This window comes from Triticum aestivum, chromosome 2B (genome assembly GCF_018294505.1).
Source record: "Triticum aestivum cultivar Chinese Spring chromosome 2B, IWGSC CS RefSeq v2.1, whole genome shotgun sequence".
In the NCBI taxonomy this organism is placed as follows: Eukaryota; Viridiplantae; Streptophyta; class Magnoliopsida; order Poales; family Poaceae; genus Triticum; species Triticum aestivum.
Genome location: NC_057798.1, coordinates 58966325 through 58988627, shown reverse-complemented (window position 1 = coordinate 58988627; position 22303 = coordinate 58966325). Strand labels below are relative to the sequence as shown.

General features: G+C 50.8%; 1 protein-coding gene and 1 long non-coding RNA gene across 2 annotated transcripts; both read right to left on the bottom strand.

Annotated features, from left to right (window-relative positions):
- On the bottom strand, positions 1–921 carry LOC123040406 (uncharacterized). Its single transcript, XR_006418156.1, has 3 exons — positions 724–921; positions 220–452; positions 1–111 (listed from the first exon to the last, which is right to left on the bottom strand). It is a non-coding gene; the product is annotated as an uncharacterized lncRNA (long non-coding RNA).
- Positions 922–16551: 15630 nt separating this feature from the next.
- Positions 16552–18623, bottom strand: LOC123040405 (uncharacterized). Its single transcript, XM_044463258.1, has 2 exons — positions 17089–18623; positions 16552–16849 (listed from the first exon to the last, which is right to left on the bottom strand). The coding sequence occupies exons 1-2, from the start codon at positions 17912–17914 to the stop codon at positions 16812–16814; spliced, it is 864 nt and encodes a 287-aa protein (XP_044319193.1). The 5' UTR covers positions 17915–18623; the 3' UTR covers positions 16552–16811.
- Between the last annotated feature and the right edge of the window lie 3680 nt (positions 18624–22303).

Sequence of the window (22303 nt, the reverse complement as noted above, 5' to 3'; positions counted from 1 at the left end):
CTTGTTTGCATTAAAGAAATTTTTCTTCAGACCAGCCTTGAATCTTCTCCAATCTCGCCCGGTAGTTTTTAGTATCCACTTGTCACACTTAGCAGGGTACAAGAACTTTGTCTGCATTTCAGGAAATAATGAATAAGCGTAAACAACAAATGTACAAAGGCAAACTAATAATATGCTAGCTAATATAACTGATTTTCTTCTTCTGTCAGATAAGACTACCTGTACACACTGAAGTATTGTGTCAGCCCCACCATCTTTCTTGACATTACGCCAGTCCTTTTTGTCAAGTGGACAATAACCCCCAAGTCTAGCTATTGTGCCAAGAAATTTCCCCAGGACTCCACCTTCGTCCCCAATAGGCTGGCCAAGATGATTGCATTTTACAACTATCCGCGCACCATCTGGCATGTTCCAAACAGCCGGTAAGGATGTTCCCCTACGCTTACCGTCACCTATGGAATTTGTTTACAACAATACTAATTAACTAAAGGCCACATATATTACATTATGTGCTTGCAAAGCACTGAGTGAATAAGGAAAGTAAGGCTACTAATGGAATGGCCAAGAACAAAGGCCAATAATAGCAAAGTACATTTTAGATTTGACATGCATGTATTGTCGGATTAATAAAGAAAATTGGGTAAGTATATATATATGGAGCTTGTTTGTTAAGTAAGTGCAAGCCAACTTAAAATTGTTGATCCTTCTTAATTAATGTCATACCAGAAATATTGTCGACGCGATCATCTCGACGACCAACTTGATCCTCATTATCCTCCAATTCTTGTGTTTCGGACACTGAATCACGTGACAGCAGAGAATGCTCACTATTGTCACAATCCCCATTGGTGTACTCAGCGCGGCTCTGAACCACATTCAACCTTTTTGATTTACGCACCGTTCCTGACAATCAATTCATGCACCATTTAATCTGTTAATTACAAGGATAGATAGTAATTTATTTGACCAAGTAGGCTAAGCATGACATGTTCCTACAAAACTGAAATCGTTATTGAGCTGCGACACCACATGCTTGTTTGGAACATCAATTTGTACTTTGGTCAACAACAGTTCAGAATTGAGATACACACAGCTTCTTTGGAACTTTATTTTTGTATACATTGGTTAACAGTTCAGAATTGGCATACTCTTGCAGTGTTCAAAAATCTTGTTTTTCGATCACATGTTGCCATTTTTTTAAAGTCTGAATCTATCCTAAAGCAGTATATATGTTTTAGTTTCTCTACATATAATTCTCTTGCTGATGATTAGATTAGATGGTTAAAAGACTAGACTCTCATGTGCAAGATGAAAGTTCAATGTTGATTGAAGTCTTTTTCTCCGAAGGCTGAAGGCAGATTCTGTACCAAGTAGAAAGTTCAGTGTTCTACCAACGACACTCAGCTTTCTCATGATTTTTGCTCTTTGAACCCAGCTATCAAAATGCATTCAAATTTAGGTTTTCATTATTCCAATTACACGAAATAGTATCTATTGAATATGTCTCCCTATCTGGACGAATTAGCATGAATTCTTGATCAGGGTGGTCCAACTAATAAAAAAGTTACACATATAACATGTCAACATACAGTATACCTTTGATCGAAAACCGCTCGCTTCCCAAATACAACACGTCAACATACTTTTATACTTTATAATAAAAATACGGATCAATAAATCTTCAAAGCATATTAAATTAATTAAGTCCAAAATTACTTAAAAGTAGCTAGCACACCTTTTAATTTTAACAAATTTTGGTAGCAGAAAACATTTTTTTTCCAATACCCAAAAGAGATGCACATCTTTTATATTAAGATAAGAGAAAAAATATTTAAAGATTACGAACACACACACAGTACGAAGCACAAAACTTTGAGTTTGCACTCTCATCCAGCCTTAGAAAATAGGGTCATACGTACCCACTTAAAGGGAAATAATCTTTTTTAGAATTTTGTACAGGGAAATATCTTTTTTAGAAGAGCTTACAGGAAAAAGTCAACTGCTATAGTTTGAGTCCTACCTTCTCTGGGCTTTGGTAGGTGGGCTACGCCAATTGTTTTATCCTAATATATCCTACCAGTAATCAAACACGCATCCTCTAAACTTCTATACGTAGCTAACATGTCAATGGCACAAGCCCATAACTATTACCTCAGAGGCCACGTGCTACGACGGGATCGACCTAATAATTGATCGCATGCATCTTGCAAAAAGTCTTCTCATGACAAGAAAGAAAAATTCAATCCAATATTATTACGTGTGTAACATTTACCTACGTAGATCACCTATGTGTTACAAACTTGTAACACAACATTGCATATCATGTATGTGTTACAATCTTGTAACACTCTCTCAACCGGCTTAAATAATGTGTTACAACACTGTAACACATTCGACATATGTGGAATATGTGTTACAACATCGTAATACTTCCCACAGAACGTGTTACAACTTAGGTGTGGACACAAATTTTGTCTGACTGGGATTTCAACCAGTAACACATGTTTTCTTATGTTACCGGGATGTGTTACCAAAGCTAATTCCCGTCGTAGTGAGGACAAAGATCGAACCTCCCCGGCCGACTGCTTCTTTCCTGCTTGCGTTGGCTCCGCTCCAAGACAAGGAGAAATGAAAGAGAGACAATAACGAATGAAAATGAGGAGGCAGTGCCAGCCCTCTATTCAACTTATACAACACATGCCAAAAAAAGAATAAATAAATCGAAGCGGGACCCAAAACCATGCAACGACAACGGCCCAACAAAAGGCACACGCGTGAACACGCGACAAAGCAACCCATGATCAAGATTCGCACGACATTTAAAGCGAACAAAGGACTTAAACTTAATTAGATGGGACATTTCTAAACCTCATTTAGATGAGAATTAGAAAATCCTTTTTAAAAAGTTCATGAATTTAAAACAAACAAATAAATAAGAATAAAGAAAAGGCAAAGATGGAAAAGAATAAATAGAAAAAAAAAGAATTTTAAGAAGTTCGTGAATTAAAACAAAAAGAAAAAAAAGAAAAAAGAAAAAGGAAAACAAAATATAAAATACAACCGGAACCGACCTAAAATCAAGGAACTGTACAGAGTACTCCACCTTTAAACCCCACGAGATGTTTTTTTGCATCGAATTTTGGACTTTATTCAGAATAACAGGAGCCGGTTACAATCTTCCCGTAGGCTAGGCGGAGGAAATCTGGGCTAACAGCTAGCCAACTGCCCGTCCCATCAAGCGTACAGGAACGTTGAGCACAAAGATGGGCCGACACATTCAAGTCCCTACCGACATGTCGAACCGAAAAAGAAATAAAATGCGGCACAATGTCCAATAATTCTCTAAAGATAGGCGATGCAATCGATCTGGAATTGCCTTGCGAGTTCCAGAGATCGACCAAGTGAAGACAGTCAACCTCCATTATCACATGTGAGTAACCTCGGAGCTGAGCAAAAATTACCCCCTCCCGAAAAGCCAGTAGCTCGGCGATGAAGGGGTCCGAGACGCCCGACAGTGGTTTGCACCAAGCTCCTAGGAAAGCAAGATGGGAGCGTGCCACTCCCCCTGCCCCCCCATTCGGCTGGCCGTCGAACACTGATCCGTCAGTGTTAATGGTGATCCATCCCGCTTCCGGGGGGCGCCAACACTGCCCCGGTGTCCGAGTGCGTCGGCTTGGTATGTCAAGAATGGGTAGTGTCTCCTGCACCCACTTCATGGCCATCGCGGGATCGAACCCCTCCTGATCATGTGTCCACTTGTTCCTCGAAGTCCAAATGGAATGCATGATAGTAATGATCTTGCATCGTGCATCATTAGAGAGCTGTTGGTCTAAAGTGATGTCATGAGCCCAGGAATTTTGGTGCAGCGCTGGTAACTGTAAAACACTTGCACCATAATTCCGAGAGAGCTTTTGAGAATCTCTCTGAGGGGTTGTGCTGCGTTTGCACTGAAAAAGATAGAGCTCTTCTCCCGGTTAAGCGCTTGACCCGAGCACTCAGCATAAATCCGGAGAATCTCATTGAGCCTGTCTGCACTTTGGGTATTTGCACTGAGAAAGATGAGGCTATCGTTAGCAAATAAAAGGTGATTTACGCATGGTGCATGGATACTTACCCGAACTCCTCTGTCAAGTATGCACCCCCATAGTTGTTTAAAAGGGTTGTGAGGCCTTGTGCACAAATGAGGAAGAGGTAAGGAGACATGGGGCAGCCCTGACAAAGACCCCTCCTAGGATAAAAGAAAGGTAGGAGTTCCCCATTCACCTTGATCGTGAACCGAACAGAAGTGACACACTTCATGATGAGTCTGATGAAACTATCCTCGAAGCCTACTCTGGACAACATTGCTTCGAGATAATGCCACTCCACCCGATCATAAGCTTTTAACATATCGAGCTTGACCGCACAGCTTGCATTTTTTACCCTTTTTCCTTCTGCGGATGGCATGGATACATTCATAAGCAACCATTACGTTATCCGTGATTAGACGGCCAGGTACGAAGGCACTTTGCTCCTCCCCTATAACCTCATCAAGAATGAGCCAAAGCCTGTTTGCCAAGACTTTGACAGCAACTTTGTATAGCACTGGGCATAGGGCAATTGGTCTATATTGCGAAATTTTCTGCGGATTTCGAACTTTGGGGATCAAAGTTATAGCTGTGTCATTGAGTCCCGTTGGTAGCTCGCCACCGTTTAGAAATACCAGTACTGCTTGAGTAATATCATCACCAAGGACGTCCCAATGTCGTTGGTAGAAGCCCGCCGTGAACCCGTCCACGCCCGGAGCTTTGGACGGTGCCATTTGGAATAATGCGCCCTTCACCTCGGCTGCCACATATTCCTTCTGCAAGGTTTCATTCATTGCCTGTGACACTCGCGGTTGAACACAATCCAACAATTCCTCCATTGGCGCGTAACCTTGAGATTGGTATAGTGCCTGGTAGAAGCCCATAATCTCCGTCTTCACCTCCGCTGGATCGGTGCATACACGACCGTCACCCACTTCCAGCGAGGTAATTCTATTAATGTATTTTCTTTGTGCTGCCTGGGCTTGAAAATAACCGGTATTCCGGTCTCCTTCCCGCAGCCAAGATACCCGAGAACGTTGCTTGAGCCAGATTTCCTCTTGTCTCAAGTCCTCACGCAACTGCTTTGCTACGCTGATTTCTTCTTCAGTTGGGCCTCGACGCAATGAGGCACACCGTAACTTGTCCAGTCGAGCTTGAAGCTGGCGGACATTCTTCTGCATGTTCCCAAACTCATGTTGGCCCCATTCGCCTAACTGAGACTGCACCACGGCCAGAGCCTCAATTACGCCCTGTAGGCCTCCTTGGCTAGATCCCGTGCGCCACATCGCACGTACTACGTCGTCGTAATCTGAATGGCTCTGCTATACGTTTTCATAATGGAAAGAGTGCCGAGCTCGTGTCCAGCCAGTTGCCACTGTCGCTTTGAGTTCTGCTAAAACAAAGCAGTGGTCCAATTCCACACTACTCATATGTTTCACGCTTGTGAACTCAAATAGGTCAAGGAACAAGGAGTTGACCATAGCACAGTCCAGTCTAGCCTTCACATTCGCGTTCCCCTGCTGCTTGTTATCCCATGTGAAAGGGACACCCCGCCACCCCACATCAAGGAGTGCACAGTCCGCGGCTGCTTCCCGAAAAGCACGCATTTGCCTCTCCGGTCTTGCGTTGGCTCCAAAATGCTCGTCCCCCTGAAGCGTCTCATTAAAATCACCCATACAGATGCATGCTTCGTGTTGGACAAAAAATAAGGTACGTAAGAGCTGCCAGCTGTGATGCCTATTGGCCACCCTGGGCTCACCGTAAAAACCAGTAAAACACCAATTCTTATTATCTTTCCCGACCTTTACATCAATATGAGATAAATTAAAACTTTCCAGAGAAACTTCAACCTCTTTGGATCAAAAGAGGCCAAGTCCTCCACTCAGCCCATCGCTGTCGACAGCAAAACAGCCTGAAAAACCTAACATACATTTCAAATCTTCCACACATTTGCCCTTGATTTTGGTTTCCATGACAAACAGTAGGGCGGGAGCTTCTTGCTTCACAACTTTGCGAAGCTCTCGAGCTGTCTAAGGGTTCCTAAGCCCTCGGCAGTTCTAGCTTAAAGCACTCATTGGCTCGGGCAGGGCTGTCCCGCAGCCACTGCCAAAGATTCAAACGAAGGTGGTGTTGGTCTCCTTTTCTTGGGTTCCCTCTCCTCAAAGGTGTCCCTTAGATCTCCCACTTTCTGCTCAGAGATGACCAAAGCCGCCTGCTTAGTTTCCTGTCCGCTATGATTCTCCCCATGTTCAGTAATGGCCAATGGGGCCGAGGCTACCTTGCGGTAGACTTGATTGTTCTGAGGGCCACCCTTGCGTTTGAATGTTGCATTAGCTTTGGCAGGAGAGGTGACCTCGGTATCCTTCTTTTGCTTGGAGTTCGAGGAACGAGATTCTCGTGTGCTTTGCTGCGATTCGGTTTTCTCCTTGTAAGAATACTCCCTAGAATTGGTCTTCTTCTTGTCCTCCGGCGCCCGTAGGCTGGATTTGAAGGGCAAGTCCCCCTTCTCATCTCTTTTCCCCGGTGTAGGGCAAAATAAATCCGAGTGTCCTAGGCGGCCGCAAGAGAAATAGAAGTGCGGGATGCACTCATACTCAATATCATAGCAGTCAGTCTTGTTCCTCTTGGCCGATTCAATTAAGATCCATCTGCGGAGGGGTTTAGTCACATCAATGGTGACCCGTGCTCTCAGATAGCTCCCAACAGGATCAATCTGGACAACCGAGGCTTGTTTGTCTAGCTGGCGTGCTATGGCCAAGCCCCTCGTCTCGTTCTTCAAATTGTAGGGTAGGTTAGCAACCCGTACCCAAACTCGCAACCGATCAAACATCAGCTCCGATGGCTGCATGTGCTCTTGAAATTCCTCCAGAATTACCGCGTGCTTGCTAATGTGCCAGGGAGATCCCTCCCAGACACGATCACGATCCCGCCTGGATTCAAACTCCGCGGCGAACATGTTCTCTCCCAATGGGTGGATTACCAGGCCCCTAGGGTTAGCCCAAGCTGGACGTAGGGCGTTGGTTATCGTCTAGATGTGGAAGAGATTGCGGTAGAGAACTTTGCCCGCCAGAATCCGCTTTGGTGCCGTGCTGTCGTCAGTATCGTCGATCACCAGAGGCGTTGCCTCCTCTTCGGAGATGTCAAGCTTGCCGAGCGCCTCCTCCATCCGCGCTCTTGCCGAGCGCGGTGAGACTGCGCCCCCGCTATGAGTGCCTTGGCCCGCGCCGGATGTTGCCATTGCCGCCGGGATTAGGGGAGCGGCCCGCCGAAGATATCCGCGACCACCGTCAGGTTTGCCTAACCCTAGTCGCCGCAAGGGAGATTAGGGTTTCGGGAAAAAGTAAATACATCATCCAAACCCCACGAGATTGATCTCTGTCGATCCAATCATAAGTTTGTTATACAGCCATATGCACTGCAGCGTACGTACGCCGAGATGTCTTCCATGAAGCGCCGCCAGGGTAGCAAAGACCGACTGAGCGACCTCCCGAGCGGCGTTGTCGGCCACATCCTCTCGTTCATTCCAACCAAGGAAGCCGCCCGCGCCGCCGCGCTCGCCAGGAGCTGGCGCCACAAGTTCACCTGCGTAGACGCCATTTCCTTCGGCGAGTACGCCACCCACTACTGCAGCTTCAGCGATGACTACACCTTCCACCTGGAGTCCGTGGAGCGCCGAAGCAGGAACGGGGAGTTGCTCGACGACATCAATGCAGCGCTTCTCTACCGTCGCCGCTGCTCTGGCGACCGCAACGTCGCTCCACGCATCTTCCGCGTCCACTTCGGTTGCTACTATACTGGGACGAGCCCATGGTGAGCCAATGGCTGTCCCACCTGCTTCGCCGGAGCGGGCCGGAGCTGCACCTCGACCTTCACCTCCAGTTCACCGTCTTGGGCGAGCACCACGTTGGCGAGCCGGACCAGCAAGGCGGCCCCGCCAGTGAGGCGGACGACCGCTGCCCCGTGCGCTACAGCTGCTACGGAGCATGCGCTGATCCGTTCACGCTACCAGCAAGTCTCTTCTCCTGCGCATCCCTACGGACTCTCTGCCTCGGCAACTGCGATCTGGATCCACCAGAGATTATACACCTGCCTCTCCTCGAGATGTTGGTCCTTAGCAACATCAGCGAATGTGGCCTCGGCTACGGAATCTAGCGGCTCATCTCCAGCTGCCCACGCCTCGTCAACCTGACGCTGGAGATGTGCGGGACTTCCCCGATCACCATCCTTGAAGTGCCTTCATAGGATCACTCTACGGTGCTGCCATTACCTGCTCAGCATGACCATCGGGGCGTCGGGGCTAAGGGAGTTCGAGTATAGGGGTGTGGTGCCCGCGGAGTCGCTGGTGACCCTCCATGGTGTGCACAAGATCTCTTCGTGCCACATCGGCTTCTGCGGCAAGAAGGTTCGATATTTGCCCCTGTTCAGAATGTTCCTCGAGCAGTTCACCACCACAAGTCATTTACATCTGGTATCTACTCATCTCGGTTCAGACACTGAGAGTGAATCCTTCACGGTATGCCCCTCGTTTCCGAGCCTCGGGAAGCTCGAGTTGACAGGATACCTTCATGGAGGCAGCATCGAGGCGGTGACTAGGATACTCAAGCAGGCTCCTCACATTGAAATTTTATCTCTCTTCATGAAGCCAAGTAAGGATGACGTATGGGTGCACCCTCACGAGCTCAGCGATGAACTCGTAGTACCGGAGGTCATTCCCGTGCTTGCAGAAGCGGGTGAGGGAGATCAACCTCGTGCACTACCGGGGCCATGAGGCACAGAGGTGTATGGCCAAGCTGCTGCTCTGCAATGCACTTCTTCTTGAACGAGTGTGTGTTGTCTTTCCAAGGGGGCTGCGAGAGTTGCAGAGGTGAATGAAGAAAGAAGTCGGAGAATTGGTGGTGCATGGGTTAGCAGAGACGATTTTCTTGTAAGGTAGCGTCCCATGAATAATTCTGATGCTATCTTAGTTCTAGCAAAATTATTCTTTCGTATTTGTTTGTTCTCGTAAGATGAATTGCTATATTAATAATACCCGTGATGCAACATGTTGAAAATCTCCCCTTTCCATGTTCCGTGCAGTCATGGTTTCGTTTGGTATGGTTTGAATCATTTAAAACAGCCCTGCCTGTTGAAAACATATATGTGCTTCTTCGACGGCATCTAAAATATTTTAACGTAGCTTGTGACAAAATAATATGGGAAGCTCCTTTCAAGGGGAGTACAAACCATCTACCGGAATTCCGTCTTTGTCGTGACCGTCCACCTCAAGGGAAGTATGAGGTGTTCAACTTTCTACATCCATCCCTTCGAAATGTTGTTGAACGTACTTTTGGGGTGCTCGAGCAGAAGTGGCGCATATTGAAAGGAGTCCTGAGTTTCTCACCTCGTACACAGAAGCATATCATCATTGCTTGCATGGCATTGCATAATTTTATTCGTGATAGCAAGTTGCGTGACAAATTTTTTGATAAATGTGATGCCGATGATGAGTAAGAACCTAAATGTTTAAGTACTTCGAAAATACAACAGAGGTCCTACTTGAGCATGGTGAGTTAACTTACCAAAAAGTGGACCCAAATTTTTCAAGAAATATTTCTCTTTGGGCAAATCAACAGTTTCTTGTTAAAAACTTCATGGGCTCCAAGAAAAAGTATACGCTCACTTGACCATGGCGACTTAACTTTTGAGAGAGGATTTTCCAGCTTGCATTTTATATGATGACACAACATCCACCTTCTGTTGTTGCCACAAGGTTTGTGTTGTATTTTTTTTCATTTATTAGAGAGGGTATATAACTAGGAATCATTCTTCCTGCGGTGGCGCACCACCCTGTTTTACGCCATATTAATCGTCTTGCTTGCGTCCAAGGAAAGGGGAATGAAATCGTAGTTTGTATCGGACTAGACTAGAAACAGAACCGACTCAAAAACAAGGAACCGTACGTACTACATATATTGGCCCAGGAGCCGCAGGTGAGAATCAACGTCCCCGCACCCTATGGGTAGTTTTTGTTAGACATGATCAAAACTTCTTCTCCCTTCCCTATGCTTAAGGAGTCTGGCCTCAAGGCTAGGCCCAGGAGAAGGATGACTACAAATGGATCCAGAATACTACCAGAAAGCTCCATGGCCATCGCAAAGGCACAACAAACGAAACCAGTCCTATCAAATATGGGTTAGTACTAGGGAGTGGTCGTTGAGTGTGGGTGACTATCGATTGTGGCGGCGGACCTTCTTGGGGGAGTCATCATTGAGTGTGGGTGACTATTGATTGTAGAGGCGAATGTTCTGCGCTTCTCTTTTGGCGGCATTCTAGTGCCACTTTCGCGCCTTTGGTGTGTTTTGCCATATTTATATTCTTTCATCACTTTGAGGATTTTCCTAACACCATGTGTCCTTTTTCAGCAGATTGGCTTTATAATATAAAGTGGGACATGGGCCTGTTTCGAGAGAAAAACCACCGGACACTGAGGATCCAAACAGACCGAGAAACCTCTGGAAGGGTCCGTCTCACCATAGAAACCACCCCCTCACTCTAGGCCATGGATCCAAGGTCACTCATCGCGTCATCATTACCAACCAATCTTCTTCATCACGAGGACAAAGATCGAACCTTCCCAGTCGACTCCTTCTTTCCTGCTTGCGTTGGCTCTGCTCCAAGACAAGGAGAAATGAAAGAGGGACAATAACGAATGAAACTGAGGAGGCAGTGCCGGCCCGTCTCTTCAACTTATACAACACATGCCAGAAAAAGAATAAACAAATCAAAGCGGGACCCAAAACCATGCAACGACAACGACCCAACAAAACACACACGCGTGAACACGCCGACAAAGCAACCCACGATCAAGATTCGCACGACATTTAATGCAAACAAAGGACAAAAACTTAATTAGGTGTGATATTTCTAAACCTCGTCTAGATGAGAATTAAAAAATCCTTTTTAAAAAGTTCATGAATTTAAAACAAATAAATAAATAAGAATAAAGAAAAAGGAAAAGATGGAAAAGAATAAATAGAAAAATTGAATTTTAAAAAGTTCATGAATTTAAAACAAAAAGAAAAAAATAAAAAATAAAAAGGAAAACAAAATATAAAATGCAACCAGAACCGACCAAGAATCAAGGAACCGTACAGAGTACTCCACCTTTAAACCCCACGAGATTGATCTCTGCCGATCCAATCATAAGTTCATTAGACCTTGTACAATGGAAGGTGCTTAGAGAGATGTTTAGAAAAATAAACCGGGTTTTTCTGAAGCACCAGTGTATATTTCTACAGAAGAGACGCTTAGTTAAGCGTCTAGCTAGTCCAAATAAGCACCTGTGCTTAAGAAAAGCCTGATTTATTTCTCTAAGCACCTCCCCTAAGCACCTCCCATTGTACAAGGCCTTATACGGCCGCCGGCAGCCCAGCACTGCTACATACGTACGCCGGGATGTCTTCCATGAAGCGCCGCCAGGGCAGCAAAGACTGGCTGAGCGACTTCCGGACGGCGTCGTCAGCCACATCCTCTCGTTCCTTCTAACCAAGGAAACCGCCCGCGCCGCCGCGCTCGCCAGGAGCTGGCGCCACAAGTTCGCCGACGTAGACGCCATCACCTTCGGCGAGTATGCCACCCATTACCGCAGTTTCAGCGACGACTACACCTTCCACCCGGAGTCCGTGGAGCGCCGAAGCAGGAACAGGAAGTTGCTCGACGACATCAATGAAGCGCTCCTCTGCCGCCGCCGCTGCTCTGGCGACCGCAACGTCGCTCCGCGCCTCTTCCGCGTCCACTTCGGTTACTACTACTACTAGGACGAGCCCATGGTGAGCCAGTGGCTATCCCACCTGCTTCGTCGGAGCGGGCCGGAGCTCCACCTCGACATGCACCTCCAGTTCACTGTCTTGGGCGAGCACCACGTTGGCGAGCCGGATCAGCAGGGCGGCATCGGCAGCGAGGCGGACGACCGCTGCCCCGTGCGCTACAGCTGCTATGGAGCGTACGCTGATCCGTTCATGCTACCATGCATCAAGTCTCTTCTCCTGCACATCTCTACGGACTCTTTGCCTCGGCAGCTGCGATCTGGATCCACCAGAGATTATACACCTGCTCTCCTCGAGACGTTGGTCCTCAGCACCATCAGTAAATGTGGCCGCGGCTACGGAATCCAGCGGCTCATCTCCTTCTGCCCACGCCTCGTCGACCTGACGCTGGAGATGTGCAGGACTTCCCCGATCACCATCCTCGAAAAGTGCCTTCATAGGCTCGCTCTACGGTGCTGCCATTACCTGTTCAGCATGACCATCGGGGCGTCAGGGCTAAGGGAGTTCGAGTATAGGGGTGTGGTGCCCGCGGAGTTGCTGGTGACCCTCCATGGTGTGCACAAGATCTCTTTGTGCCACATCGGCTTCTGCGGCAAGAAGGTTCGATATTTGCCCTGGTTCAGAATGTTCCTCGAGCAGTTCACCGCCACAAGGCATTTACATCTGGTATCTACTCATCTCGGTTCAGACATTGAGAGTGAATCCTTCACGGTATTCCCCTCGTTTCCGAGCCTGGGGAAGCTCGAGTTGACATGATACCTTCATGGAGGCAGCATCGAGGCGGTGACTAGGATACTCAAGCAGGCTCCTCACATTGAAATTTTATCTCTCTTCATGAAGCCAAGTAAGGACGACGCATGGGTGCACCCTCACGAGCTCAACGATGAACTCGTAGTACCGGATGTGCCGATCCCGTGCTTGCAAAAGCGGGTGAGGGAGATCAACCTCGTGCACTACCGGGGCCATGAGGCACAGAGGTGTATGGCCAAGCTGCTGCTCTGCAATGCACTGGTTCTTGAACGAGTGTGTGTTGTCTTTCCGAGGGGGCCGCGAGAGTTGCAGAGGAGACTGAAGAAAGAAATCGGAGAATTGGTGGTGCATAGGTTAGTAGAGACGATTTTCTTGTAAGGTAGCGTCCCATGAATAATTCTGATGCTATCTTAGTTCTAGCAAAATTATTCTCTCATATTTGTTTGTTCTCGTAAGATGAATTGCTATATTAATAATACCCGTGATGCAACATGTTGAATTTTTCTACTTTCCATGTTCTGTGCAGTCTTGGTTTCGTTTGGTATGGGTTGAATCATTCAAAACAGCCCTGCCTGTTGAAAACATATATGTGCTTCTTCGACGGCATCTGAAATATTTTAATGTAGCTTGTGACAAAATAATACGGGAAGCTCTGAAATATGAATGTTGGGTTGCGTGGCATATCGTCATTCATCTCTTGAATTATCAATAATCTCATAACAACACTATATTACGGATGATGAGGTGTGACATGCAAGACTCTATTAATTATTTTATTATGATTATGATGGTGTTTTATTTCTATTAAAAAAATTCTCTCAGATTTCCACGTGATGAAACATGTTGAAATGTTTTCCTTTCCACAATTTGGCAGAATCTTGTTTGGTTTGATGGCACACCATAAGTTGAGTATATGCTTATTTGATGGCATGTGATGTTGTTTAATGTAGCTTGTCAAGAATGTATTGGTTGGGTCAATGCAGAGTTAGGTTATGCAAAACACTCACACTGCTCTATTCACTGCGGCCAGCTGTACATATATATAGAGTTACAAGAGAGAGAGGGAGCAGGAAGATCGTGAGTGGTTACAAGCGATAAGCTAGCTATCCCTAGCATGCAGGGAGAGATGCGCACGTAGTGCACGCGGACGTTGAGGTCCGGGCGAAGCAGTCTGCATGGATCAGCCACTTGGTGAGTGGAGAGTGGGCGTTTTCCAACCCCCCCCCCCCCCCCCCCCTGCAGCCGAAACGTGAGGTTCACCGACATTGAGGCTGGACTGGAAGTTGAGGAAGATGCCCGTTGGCAAGCCCTTGGTGAAGATGTCCGTGAACTGCGAGCTCGTGGGTACGTGAAGAACACGCATCTCGCCGAGGGCGACACGCTCGCGTACGAAGTGAAGATCGATCTCGATGTGCTTCGTGCACTGATGTTGCACCGGGTTGCTTGACATGTACACCGCACCGATGTTGTCGCAGTAGACCACTGTGGCGCGCGACGGTAGTTGATGAAGTTCGCCCAGAAGTTGGCGAAGCCATATCGACTCGGTGACGGCGTTAGCCACCGCCCTGTACTCCGCTCGGCGCTCTATCGCGGAACGGTGCTCTGCCGTTTAGACGACCATGTGAGGAGGTTGGAGCCGAGGAAGACACAATAGCCCGAGGTGGACTTGCGCGTGTCGGGGCAGCCGACCTAGCCGGTGTCGGAGTAGCAAAAAGCTCAATGCCGACGTCGCGATGAATCCGAAGACCGAGGTGAGTCGTGCCGCGCAGGTACCGGAGAATGCGCTTCATGAGCTGGAAGTGGCAGTCGTGAGGCGCATGCATAAACATGCAACACTGCTGGACGGCATAGGAGAGGTCGGGGCGTGTCAACGTGTGTACTGGAGCGCCCCGGCCAAGCTGCGGTAGAGCGACGGATCGTGGAAGAGCAGCCCGGTGTCGGTGGAGAGCTAGGCCAATGTGTCGACCGGCGTCGAGATGGGCTTGCAGTTAAGCATGCCGGCTCGGTCGAGGATCTCCAAGGCGTACTGTTCCCGGGAGAGGAGCAACCCGCGCGCGGTGGTGGCGACGTTGATGCCGAGGAAGTGGTGAAGCGCGCCGAGATCGGTCATGGAGAACTCGCGGTGAAGAGCCTGGATGACAGAGTCGAGCACCGCGGCCGAGCTCGCGGTGAGGATGATGTCATAGACGTACAGCAGCAGGTAGGCGAGGTGAGCGCTACGTCGAAGGACGAAGAGCGACGAGTCCGAGCGTGACGCGACAAAGCCAAGCGTCCTCAGGTAGGTGGTGAACCATGCGCGAGGCGCCTGCTTGAGACCGTACAGAGAATGGTTCAGCCGGCACACATGAGATGGCGAGGTGGTGTTGATGAAGCCGGATGGCTGGTGACTGTAGACCGTCTTCGCAAGGTGGCCGTTGAGGAAGGCATTCTTGAAGTCAAGCTGGTGGATAGGCCATGACCTACCGGCAGCAATGCTGAGGACAGTCCGGATGGTGGCCGGCTTGACTACGGGACTGAAAGTCTCGGCGTAGTCGACGCCAGCCTGCTGTGTGAAGTCGCGGAGCACCCATAGCGCCTTGTACCGAGCGAGCGTGCCATCCGGGTGAAACTTTTACCGGAATATCCACTTGCCGGTGACGACATTTGCACCTGCAGGACGAGACACTAAACACCAAGTATCATTCTTCATCAGTGCGTTATATTCCTCTAGCATCGCAGCATACGAGTTTGGATCTCGAAGGGCAACCCGGTAGGAGGAGGGGATTGGACTGATGTTTCAAGTAGTGGTGTGGAGAGCCTTGGGCTGGGAGAAGCCGGACATCCCGCGTGTCTGCATGCGATGCATGTTAACGGGCGGATGGACTGGGGCGGCTCGTGGGGGAAGAGCGGGGACAGCTGGCGCGCATGGAGAGGCTGCATGGGAGCTATTAGGATCGGGCGTGGGTGGGCGGGACGAGCTGCGAGCAGAGGCATGCGTGCGAGGCGAGGCGAGTGGTGGAGAACCAGGGACGCGGGGCGAGGCGACTGGTGGAGGGGCAGCTGCGCGGGGTGAGGGGACCGGCGGGCCAGGTCTGGTCGGCTTGGGGTGGGATCGGGCGTGTGGGGAGTGGGAGGATCGGGCGGGCCGTTGGCAGGCTCGGATCCCGGAGAGATGGGTTGACGAGGCTGGTACGAGGTTGGGGGCGCACGGATTCTGGGGCAGATCACGTTAGGATTTTCTGCGGGCGAGGGAGGTGTAGAGGCATGTGGGTGATCAGCAGAAAAATAGAGAAAGATACTCTCGTCGAACGTGATGTGCCTAGAGATAATGACTTTGCGGGTGGTCAGGTCTAGGCAGCGGTAGCCCTTGTGTTCCAGCGGATAGCCGAGGAAGACACAATGTGAAGATCGTGGGGCGAGTTTGTGCGGGCTGGTGGTAATTGTGTTGGGAAAACAAAGAAGCCGAAAGCACGCATGTGATCATACGTAGGGTGCTGCCCGAGGAGAAGGAAGTGAGGCGTCATGTGGTTGATGGCTGAGGAGGGGCGCCGGTTGAGGATGTAGGTAGCGGTGTGAAGAGCCTCGACCCAAAATGCGGACGGGAGGCGTGTGTGGATAAGTAGTATATGGAGAACGTCGTTAGTGGTGCGGATGAGACGCTTGGCCTTGCCGTTTTTGTGGCGAGGTGTGTGTGCATGAGAGGCGGAAGGAAGTGCCATGTCTGGAGAAGAGATCACGCAGGGAGGTAGTAAGGAATTCGCCCCCGTTGTCGCATTGCATGCACTGGATGGTGACATGAAATTGCATGAGCACGTGCGCGAAGAAATGGGTAATGGAGTCAGACTTGTTCCATAGTGGGAATGTCCAAGAGTAGTGCGAATAGTCGTCAAGAATTATGACGTAGTACTGAAAACGAGAGATACTATAGACCGGCGAGGTCCATAAATCACAATGAATTAATTGGAAAAGTGCACTGGTTTTAGTAATTGAACGGGAAAAAGGCAGCCTAGGCTGCTTGCCTAGTTTACATGATGAACAAACAGAGGTACTAGGCACATCTTTATTACAATTTGGAACAAAATCACGAGCTAAAGTGAAAACTGTTTTATTGCTAGCATGCCCTAGGTGAAGATGCCATATGTTATCGGTGACGACGGTGAGCACTGCTTGGACGCCGGAGCTTGTGAAGAAACGGTAGAGATCCCCGTGGCTATTGGACCTCATGATTAGCCTCCCCGTGGCTAGATCCTTCACCGAAAAAACCGAAGGGGTCAAACGTGATCGAGAAAAATTATCTTGTGTAAAGCGACGTACAAAAATCAAGTTATTAATAATAGTGGGTGAGATAAGGACGTCATTGAGAGAAAAGTTTGAGAGGGAGGTAGAACCGACGGCTGTAATGGGTAAACGAGAACCATCGCCAACTAAGATGCCAGAGCTATGGCGCATTGAAGGAGAACCATACGAGGTGAGAAGGTCCGTCTTACCAGCGACGTGCGACGTAGCGCCCGCGTCGATGAACCATTCCGGCGCGCCGCCGGCTTGCTGCTGCTGGATGGAGAGCCCCTGGAGAGCAGCGTACAGCTGATTGTACTGCTCCCAGGTCGGCCCGCTCAACGAAGGGGCGGCCACCTGGTACGCCTGGTGAGGTGCAGGAGGTCGCGGGCCTAGGACGCCCGTGGCGTTGGGGGCGGCCCATGGCGTACGGGGGTGCAGGCAGGCCAGGGATGAGGGTGCCATAGGGAGCAAAGTAGTCCGTGGAGATCTGCGAGGCTGGGCCGGAGGGAGGGGCGGCACGGCCGGCGGGGCCGCCACCGGACGACTGGCCACCGCGGCCACGACTGCAGCCGCGACCACACCCGCGTGGGCCTCTGTTGTCCTGGTTGGGGAAGCAGCATGGCCATTGTCCTTGTCGTTGGAGGAGCCGTCGCGGTCAGGGTCGCGATTAGAGGAGGAGCTGCCGAGCGGTGCCTGTCCGATGGTGAGTGCCGCAGCCGGGAGTTCTGGATGGCCGTCCAACCGCGCCCTCTCGTGCGCGGAGATCTCCTCCATGAGGAGACGAGAACGCGCTTGCACGAAGGAGGGGAAGCGCGATTGCATGGGAAGAAGCATCGCCATGATCTGGAACTTGCGGTTCAGGCCGCGAATGAGCTGCAGCGTCAGGGCCTGATCGGAGATGTGCTCGCCGACATGCTCGAGTGCGTCGGCCAGGGTCTTTAGCCCCCGGCTGTATTCGGCGATGGAGAGCTCGCCCTGGACCAAGTTCCGGAACTCCGTGCCGAGGACGACGGCGCGCCCCGGCTGGTTGTCCATGAAGAGGAGGTGGAGCTGCGTCTAGATGTTGTAGGCGGAGCTGTCCGGGGACGCCACCACGTCCATGAGTTCTTCGGTGACCACGCCGTGCAACCACAACACCATGGTCAGAGCATCATTACGCCAGATGGCGCTTTGATTGAGCGGCGCGGTGGCGACATCAAGGTGGTGCTGCACTTCATGTTTGCAAGAGATGATATAGAAAAGACGTCGCCACCGGGAGTAGTTACCGGACTTGAACTGGAGCTTGCCTGTGAAGTAGTGCGCGATGGAGGGCGGCAGGCCGGCGACGGAAGAAGGGCCGGCATCGGGGGGCACCAAGGCCGCGGTGCGGGACGACGGCGCCGCCGGGGCTGCCCAGCGCGAGGCGGGGAACGGCGGTGCTGCCCACGGTCCGGAGGATGCCCGCGGGTGGTGGGATGCGAGGGGCTGGGTTAGACGAGGACGAGGCCCCAGCGCCGTTGGGGACGGGCATCTTGTCGCGGTCGGCGAGGGGTGCGCGTCGGGTCGCGGGGACCGCGGCGGTGGCGAGAGGGAGCGCGGCGGTGGCGAGAGGGACCGCGGCGAAGGGCTCGGTCGCCGGCGAGTCCAAGTCCACCGAGCGGGTGCGGCGAAGGAGGCGGTTCATGGCGGAAGCGAAGAGAGAAAGGAGGATCGAAGATGCTCGCGTCTGATACCAAGTTAGGTTATGCAAAACACTCACACTGCTCTATTCTCTGCGGCCGGCTGTACATATAGAGTTACAAGAGAGAGAAGGAGCAGGAAGATCCTGAGTGGTTACGAGCGATAAGCTAGCTATCCCTAGCATGCAAGGAGAGATGCGCACGTAGTGCACGCGGACGTTGAGGTCCGGGCAAAGCGGTCTGCATGGATCAACCACTTGGCGAGTGGAGAGTGGGCGTTTTCCAACATGCGGTGCGAAGGATTCTCCGAGAAGGAGCAGGAAGATCGTGAGTGGTTACAAGCGATAAGCTAGCTATCCCTAGCATGCAAGGAGAGATGCGCACGTAGTGCGCGGACGTTGAGGTCCGGGCAAAGCGGTCTGCATGGATCAGCCACTTGGCGAGTGGAGAGTGGGCGTTTTCCAACATGCGGTGCGAAGGATTCTCCGCAAAAATAAAATAAAAAATGCAGTGCCAAGGATACACAAAAGCGGGCTGAATGCCAAATTTGCTCGGTCTGTCCTTCAGAAAGAGAATTTTCCTAGTCTTGTAATAGTCTGGTAACACGTGTTTTGCCTGGTTTACCAGATTAGTTGAATCTAAGGCCATCCTACTCGGTGCAAGATATAAAGTCCATCAAGACAACACGATGCCAAGCCAAACTGTTTTCTAGATTGATTTTCCAGGACCCGTGTAACCGTGTTGGTTCTCAACAAAAGGAAACCCTTCTTGTTTTGACTATTTTTCGTTATTTCTGTATAGTCACACCCTATGAGCACATCTGAGATACCGTGTTAAAAACAAGTGTCGTACCCAAATAACATTTGAGATAGATTGTATTCGGCTAGACAGGTGAGCACCCATTTCACTAAGATTGCTCTCCCTCCAACAGTGAATTGCTTGTATGGCAACAAAAAAGTCCATGATTATGCTTTTTTTTAAAATAAAAAAAAACAGAAAACTAACTACACTGGCACTATACCAATTGAGAATAGCAATCAGATGGGGGGATGACACCAATCTTTACAAGAAAATCATCTTTCCTGATTTATTCAGCACCCATCCTTCGATTTCCTTCTTGAGTCTAGTCTGAACCTCATGTGCCACCCTTGGAAAGACAACACACACTTGTTCAAGAACCATGGCATTACAAAGAAGCAGCTTAGCTAAATATCTTCGTGCCTCATCGCCCCGGTAGTGCACCAGGTTGGTCTGCCTCACCCGATTCCGCAACCATGGAATCGAAACATCTAGAGCCGTGCTTCCGAGACGTACCCCAGGTTGATTACTAAGCTCGTGTGGTTGCATCCAGTATCCGCGAAATCTCTCCTCATAACCCGGCTTCATGAATAGAGACAAAATTTCAATGCTTGGAGCAACTTCGAGTATCCTAGTCACCACCTTGACGCTGCGACCTCCAAGGTATCCTGTCAGCCCTAGCCGGACGAGGCTTGGAAAGTACGGGAATCCCGAGAAAACCTCGTTCCCGATGCCTGAACCGAGATGAGTAGACACGTCTCAACCCCGACCCCCGCGGGGATAATTGACGATAACCCCCCTTGTTCGCAAATCCTTGATCATATACCCCCGTCGCTGGCTCTGACATATGGGGTTTAAGTGGCCTGGGGGGGGGGGGGGTTATCATCAAATCTCCCCCTTTCCCCGATGACGACCCGGATCTGCTGCTGGTGGCCTTGGCATCGCGACACGGCGAAGGCTCGGCGGCGTCCCTGCTCGGCGCCAGTGGGGTTGGGGCGCCTGCGTCCGGTGGTGCTGCCTGGACGGTTGGTGCAGCCTGGGGCTCGCTGGCTCGGGATCCCCCTTGCTGGATCTGGGCGGTGGGATTCGGGCTGTGGCCGCTGTTAGGCGTGGTGGGGTGTTGCCGTGGCCCTGCTGCCACTGGGCGCCATGGTGGTGCAGGCGGAAGCGGTGTCCCCGCGAAGCGGTCCTGGCGAAGATGGGCAGTGGTGTGGTGGTGGCGGACGGGCACGACGGCGTGCTGGAGGCGACGGCGTGAGCTACCGGCCAGGTTTGGTGGCGGCGTAGTGATGGCTCGTCTGGGAGGGCGTTCCTGGCGAGCAGCGAGCGCCGATCACCTGCGATCCGTGTGGCGAGCGACGGCGCTCTCGCTGTGGCGCTGGCGTGGGTGCTGCCCGCGGCAAGGTGGGTCAGATCTGAACCTGTTCGGGTCCGTTCCGGGCCCTTAGTGCTGGGGACGTCGCAAGGCCGTCCCTTGGTGCGGGTGACGTCCGTCGTGGGTGGTCTTGGCCCTTGCTGGAGGTGCGGAGTGGCTGCTGTTCTTCAGCTAGGTTGGAGGTGTTGGTTGGGCCGCGATTCTAGGCACTGCGGGGGCACGGCGAGGGTGTTCGCCGGATCCTGGCGAGGAGCACTACTGGTAGGTGCCTCCAGGTGGAGCGCCAGCAATGGCGGTGGCGGCGGCATTGGATCAGCCATGGGGGCGGCGACGCCGAGATGGCCCTGCCAGGAAGGTGTCCTGGCGTGCAGCGGGCTTCCGGCCGCCTCCGTGTGAGGGGATCGCGGCGATGCCCCGGTGGAGATGACGCCGGAGTGAGGTTGGAGGGGCGGGCCAGATCCAATCTGGCGGCAGTCTCTTGGTGTTGATGAAGGCCGATGGAGCGGATCTGGCTTTTGCTCCGCTTGGAGGATGTGGTTGCTTCTCGTCAGTGATGTTGGTGGAGGTATGGTTCGTGCTCTCTCGGTAGTGTGGGTGGTGCTGGACCACGGCTACTCGGCTTGAGCGGATTTGCTACGGTGACGGCGGTGCGAGGCTTCAGGGACGATGCTGCCCAGCACCTCGTCGGAGTGGAGATGCACAACATTACAGATGAAAATCATGTACGGTTTTGGCCGGCCGGCGTCGATGGCACCCGCGGGTGTCGTTTCCCTCCCTGGAGGCGACGTCGAGTGTGTCGCCATCTCCCTCGTGCTTGGTGTTGGCAGTTGTCTCCGGACGAAAGCCTTGGTCCTCTGGGCGGCATGATGGCGGCGTCTGCGATGTCGTTTCTTTGTTGGGAGCATTGTGCGAGGAGACTGAGTTTTCTGTTGCGCTCCTCTGGTGTTCATCGTTGATACGTCTCCAATGTATCTATAATTTATAAAGCATTCATGCTACTATATCATCTGTTTTGGATGTTTATGGGCTTTATTATACACTTTTATATTACTTTTGGGACTAACCTATTAACTGGAGGCCCAGCCCAAATTCCTGTTTTCTTGCCTATTTCAGTATTTCAAAGAAAAGGAATATCAAACAAAGTCCAAACGGAATGAAACATTCGGGAGAGTTATTTTTGGAAAGAAAGCAATCCAGGAGACTTGGAGTGCACGTATGGGAAGCAACAAGGAAGCTACAAGGCAGGGAGGTGCGCCCTACCCCCCTGGGCGCGCCCCCACCCTCATAGGCCCCTCGTGGCTCCCCTGACCGACTTCTTTGGCCTATATATTTCCATATACCCTAAAAACATCGGGGAGCACAATAGATCAGGAGTTCCACCGCCGCAAGCCTCTGTAGCCACCAAAAACCAATCGGGACCCTGCTCCGACACCCTGTCGGAGGGGGAATCCCTCACCGGTGGCCATCTTCATCATCCCGGCGCTTTCCATGACGAGGAGGGAGTAGTTCACCCTCGGGGCTGAGGGTATGTACCAGTAGCTATGTTTTTGATCTCTCTCTCTCTCTCTCGTGTTCTTGATTTGGCACGATCTT